Source organism: Mandrillus leucophaeus, unplaced genomic scaffold (genome assembly GCF_000951045.1).
Source record: "Mandrillus leucophaeus isolate KB7577 unplaced genomic scaffold, Mleu.le_1.0 Scaffold576, whole genome shotgun sequence".
Lineage (NCBI taxonomy): Eukaryota > Metazoa > Chordata > Mammalia > Primates > Cercopithecidae > Mandrillus > Mandrillus leucophaeus.
The window spans coordinates 540,386-546,385 of record NW_012106208.1 but is presented as its reverse complement, the minus strand read 5'-3'; the positions used below and the strand labels follow the sequence as shown (position 1 = coordinate 546,385).

At 46.0% G+C, this 6,000-nt stretch overlaps 1 protein-coding gene across 1 annotated transcript in view; it reads left to right on the top strand.

Annotated features, from left to right (window-relative positions):
• Positions 1–6,000, top strand: part of MTMR14 (myotubularin related protein 14) — a 64,316-nt gene that overhangs the window by 33,593 nt on the left and 24,723 nt on the right. The window contains exons 8-10 of the mRNA XM_011998600.1: positions 197–270; positions 4,952–5,022; positions 5,602–5,676. Coding sequence (XP_011853990.1) covers positions 197–270; positions 4,952–5,022; positions 5,602–5,676 — 220 coding nt within the window. The remainder of the gene's footprint in view (positions 1–196; positions 271–4,951; positions 5,023–5,601; positions 5,677–6,000) is intronic.

Sequence of the window (6,000 nt, the reverse complement as noted above, 5' to 3'; positions counted from 1 at the left end):
CTGGGATTACAGGCTTGAGCCACCGCGCCCGGCCCAAAGTTGTAGTTCTTAATTGTACAAAGTAGGCACTGCTGAAGGGAATTATTAACATTGAAGAATACTTTTTTAGCAGAAGCTTCATTTGTGATTATAACCCTTATTTGGGGAATGGTGTGTGTGTTGCGACACTGTAACACCTTGTGTCCTTGTCTTGTAGTGTAACCTCCTCTGAGAAGGTGGACAAAGCCCAGCGCTATGCCGACTTCACTCTCCTCTCCATCCCGTATCCAGGTAGGGGGCTCTCTTCTAGTGGCGGGCATCCTAGGACTGGCGACCTAGGGGGCCATGAGCAAGCCCTCTCTACTTAGTTACACTGGAAGCTTTCCTGGAGGGTTTGCATCAGGCAGCGTAGGATATTTTAGTTCCTAGTCACAGGCCACACTAAGCGTAGGATAGTGTCCTGGGGAAGGGGCTTTCCACTCAAGGGGTCTAGGGATTGAGCACTGTCACTGGTCCTAGCCACAGCCTTGAGTGAAGTACTTCACCCCTCCAAGCCTCAAGTTTTCTCAGGAACTTGGAACAATTTAGCTCAGTTTTGATTTATATGAAAGTGGTCTGTGCATGAAAATACCATTTAAGTGTAAATTAACATTATTAGTACTCTGTGTCAGCAACTATACTTGCTGCTCTAGCCTGAGTGGATGTCACACTTTGGGTGCATGTCTTGAAGTGATTGAGTTATTTATGGAAATTGCCCCAGGCAAGGCTATTCTGGTGGTAGAAGAACACATAATTGCTATGTTCCCAGTAACTGGACAGTGGCCACACCATGTTGCAAAGCACATTGGTATCCACAAAGCTGCATTTGTCCCTGGCACATAAAAGTGTGTGCAACCTGTGGCCAGGGCTATATTCTCTACAGTGGATATTAAAGCTGTTAGTCTAGTTTGTAGCATTCAAGCTTTCTGGCAATACCTGCCTGTTCAGCAAGGGAGGGCAAGAAGCTCTAACATCAGTGCAAGATGTTGTCAGCAGACAACAGGGAGTAATATACTCTTTCTCCTTAAAACCTCTCTCCTGTGTCTCAGCACCAGCATCTGCCTTCAGTCTTGTGTTGGACCTTATCTCCTCAATCTTGGGGCCACATAGCCATGAGCAAGGGCAGGCAGGTTCATCTAGTGCCTTGTAGGAGGGGTGTCCTCATCATGTGCAAGATGGTGGTATCCAAACTCCAGCCCCTGGTAACCCGGCACCTCTGCAGGGGACTTCCCCTGCCTCCTGCAACCTCTCCTGAGTCTGTTCACTGTTCTCTGCTAGCATAGTGTTTGGTGCCACATAGAACTGGGCAGGAATCCCAGCCCTAGCACTGTGTCTCCTTGAACAAGTCCTGTAACCCTTCTGAGCATCAGTTTCTTCCTTAATAAAATGAAGATAATGGTGCTTATTTCAGAGTGAAGTCCCGGACCACTCCATAACAGGTGTCCTGTAAATAAGGCCCAATGATGAGTAGTTGGGAAAGCCTCAGGGAACCTCCCCTTCCCTAAAAGCAAGTTTGGGCTGATGCAGATGATGATGATGATAATGATGCTGGAGTGAGCTTGGCAGTATCAGACCCACACTGATGGGAGTATCCTACCTAAGGGGGTCCACACTGGAACCATTGGGTAACTCCATAGCTAGTTTTCAGACATAGTTTCCAGCTCCCAGGAGATGCTTCGGGGGTTCCACAGACTGAACTCTGCAGATTTGCACTGCCTGAGGAACCAGGCATTACTTCATTTAAATTTAGGTTTCAAGTAGGACTTGGTTTGGAAAAAATAGTTTTGCTAGAAGTATAAATACCATTGCTCCAAAATAGTAGCGCAGTGTCCTTTCTGCTATAGTTTGGCAACTTGTTACAAGACTCCCAAAATGTTATCACCCTTTAACCCAGGTATTTTTCTAATAATTGGTCATTAGGCTGTAATTCAGCCACTTGGTGTTGAGGACGTTCTTCATGGTGTCTATTTGTAATAGCAAAACAAGAAATGTTTTCACTAATCAGAATAATGATTGAATGATGGAACATCCATCAGTAGAATGAAATATAGTATAGTCATAGAAGAATCGGAAATCGGCTGGGCACAGTGGCTCACGCCTTTAATCTCAGCACTTTGGGAGGCCTAGGCAGTAAGATTGCTTGAGCCCAGGAGTTCAAGACCAGCCTGGGAAACAGCGACACTCTGTCTCTACTGAAAAAAAGAAAAAGAAAAAAAATAGAAAATGCTTACACTTTTTGATACGGAAAACATCACAGAGCTTAAGATAAGCAGGATACAGAATCACATAGTATACTCTCAACTAAGTAAAGGAAAACGTGCTTACAAAAAAAGGCTTGAAAGGAAGTGTGCCAAAATGTTAAGATGACTGAATGCTTTCCCCAAAACTTTTTTTGTTGTAAAAGGCACCAAAAGCTGGGCGCAGTGGCTCACACCTATAATCCCAGCACTTTGGGACGCCAAGGCAGGCAGATCACCTGAGGTCGGGAGTTCAAGACCAGCCTGACAAACATGGAGAAACCCCATCTCTACTAAAAATACAAAATTAGCCGAGCGTGGTGGTGCATGCCCGTAATCCCAGCTACTCGGGAGGCTGGTGCATGCCTGTAATCCCAGCTACTCGGGAGGCTGAGGCAGGAGAATCACTTGAACCCGGGAGGTGGAGATTGCAGTGAGCCGAGATTGTGCCATTGCACTCCAGTCTGGGCAACAAGAGCGAAACTCCGTCTCAAAACAAAAATAAAAACAAAAACATAAAAAAGACATCAAAAGAGACCAAAATTTGTATGTACTGCATCTGACAGTGTATGTGTGTTAGGGAGGGTAATGAGGATCAATAAAAATAAAAAAGCTGGAGATGGGGTGAGACACCATTACACACCCAAATAAGGGGAACAGAAGAATCACTTTTTATTTGATAGACTTGTGTTCTTGTGTTTTTTTTTTAAAAAAACATATTTCTCTTAATTTATAATAAGAAAAAATAAATAAAATTACTATTATCCAAACCAAGTCATGAGCTGCACTTTGATGCTGTTTGAGGAATCTCAGTTGAGCCCTATGATGACTTTGAGGCTCAAACAGGTACTCAGTAGTCTCAGTTCTAGCTGTGTCACTCTATCTTGGGCCCTTGGAAATGAGAAGTATTCTGGGATCATTTCTTTCAGCACACCAAAATAGATGGGCCCAAATTCTGCAGCACAAATCTAATCTGTTTCCTCCTTGAGTGAATGGCTCTTCTCATCCTGCTTTTGGTCCCTCTCCTCTTGCCTGACAGTGGTTCAGAAGCCTATTCAGGTAATGAGCATCAGGCACTGCCCTGAGTAGAGTCTGTTTTAATTCTGTTTCTCACAAAAACTGCTTCTGTATCAGAGGTGGGTCTGAACTCAGCCTAAGGCTTGCAGTGTTGATTTGAGCAGCTAGAGTTGGGAAAACAGCACTTCACAAGAGCTCTGAGAGATAATTGGTGTCTCTTCTAAACCTGGGCTGATAACTCAGGGCCTCTGTCTGAGATCTGTAATTCTTCTTTCTCCCAGTGAGGCTCCCAAGAATAGGCTAAAGTATAATGACTGAGGATTGTTTCCAGACTTCTTGAGGCCTGGGGATTAGAGTGCAGGGTGTGTATGGAATGAAAGACAATTCTGGAAAACATGGACTGGGTCTCCAGGGAAGCTTTCCTATCTTCCCTGAGGTGGCCTCAGACAGGAACTTGGCCCAAGAATTGCTGCGACATTCCATGTGAATCCTTGCAGCTACTTCCCCTGAATTTGGATGATTGTTTTCTTGCCTCTGGGACCTCACCAGACTTGGAGGTGTGGCCAAAGCTACATGCCCTCTGAAGTTTGTGTAGAGGTCCTGATTGAGGTGCTGAGAATAACTGCAAGCTAGCCAAGTGCCTTCTCCCACGGTATTTCTTGAAGCCACCAGGAGCTCTTGGAGGACCAGATGCTCACTGTGCTATGGTCAGACTCAGCAGGGGCAGGCCACAGCCTGGGGGCACAACTCATTCTCTGTGACCAAGGCAGCCAACCCCAAGTGCAGAGCAAAGTAGTTGACGTCAAGCTGTGGGCTGGCACTGTGGGCTCTTATTGCAGTGGCAGTGTGATGACAATGGTGTGCTGCCATTTGAGTGCCACTTGGATCAGTGCTGTGCTACGTGTTTTATATGTATTCTGTCATCCTTAAACAGCCATTTTACAAATGAGAAAATCAAGGCTTTGAGACATTAAACAACTTGTTCAGCGTTACAGTGTTAAGTAAAAAGCTGAGATTTTAAGCTGGGAATGTTGCCAAAGCCCTATTCTCTCCAGTGTTTCTCTCTCTATTCCTGAGGGCTTGTCCTGGTGGAATTACTTATGATTTTTCCACCAAATAATATAGAAAAGTACCTCTTTGCTTTGTTGGGCATGGCAGTGTCTCTTGAACACCAGGTTTTAGGCACTGTCCATGGGCCTTTCCAGTATGTTAGGATGTTTAGTCTTCACTAAAAGCCTGCAAGGCTAGCATTATTTGCCCCCATTTTAGAGATGAGGAAGAGTGATCCTCTGCAGCTAGGCTGCAGTGGCTCACGTTGTGAGTCATGCGTTTGTTTACTGGGATTGGCACTACAGAGACCTGTAGGACAAAGGGACTTGCAATGTGGGGGAAGTGACTGGTGACCCCTGAGCATAGATGGAGAAAGTTACAAAGAGGCTGAGAGCACACGGTGCCTCGTGGAAAAGGCATGCAGCCAGGAAACCAGAGGGACTCTAGAGGCTCGCCTCTGGCTTTTGCCCACCCATGTCAGCCTTGGCCTCACTGGAGCCACTAGTTTGGAGAAGTGTGAGCTGGCGGCCCCCTCTCCACAGCACTCAGGGACCTGGGTCTGGCCAGAGCTATCTCAGAAGACTTTGGGCTGGGAAGGGAAGTGTCATAACTCTGCCCTTCTTTTCCAGGCTGTGAATTTTTCAAGGAATATAAAGATCGGGATTACATGGCAGAAGGGCTCATATTTAACTGGAAGCAGGTATGAGCAATAACATACATCAAATTGGGTCTTATGTTTCTTTGTAAAGGAAGACCAAGGAGAACAGCAAGCAGTCTTTTGGGGGAAAGTAACTCCCTCTTTCCTTTCTCCCCTGATTGTTTCTTTCTTTCTCTCCCTCTTCTCCTTGTATATACATGTTAAATTTTCATCATTATACTTTCCTCTCCCCTTTATTTGTCTTTTGTTTAAGGGAATTTTTCAGAAACAAGATAGGAAAAGCCCTTCTTTCTGTACTCTCTGTGTGAAAGCTGGGGGCAGCATTCTTTGCCTTCCCCAGCCTGTAGGGGCAGCCCATGGAAAACCTGCTGGAAGCTGAACACATATTGATCTTGCATGTTTCAGCAACAAACATCAAATGTCCGACTGAAAACTCTACTCAGCTGTAATGATCTGGTCACATTGATTTTTAAGCTGTCACTCCCGGGTAGCACAGGTATCTGGCCCAGAGAAGGCAAGCGCTGCCTGTGGTAGTCACAGCCTCAGGACTGCAAGCTTCCCCATCACCTTAGCCTCCTCTGGTGGCCAACCCACATCTCACAGGAGTCTTTCTGTCCCCAGGACTACGTTGATGCCCCACTGAGCATCCCTGACTTCCTGACTCACTCTCTGAACATTGACTGGAGCCAGTATCAGGTGAGGGACCTGACTCAAGCATTGAGGGCAGGATAAGGGAGTGGGGACCAAGAAGACCCCTGACGTCTGCCCCACAAGGTCCTCATGTGTTTGCCTGATGGGCTGGTTTGTGCCCTCAGATGCCTTTGGCCCTCTGACCTCTCAGAAAGGAGGAATTGTGTGTCCGTTCAACTATCCCTTGATTTGCTCATGTCCCAGAAAATCAAAGCTTTCTGAACGTGACTCATTCAAAGATTTGCATCCACCAGGGAGTTCTGTTTCCAGAGGATCTCATAGAGTCTGCTATTCCAGATCTGGGCTTTAGTTACTTTTACATTTTTCCTT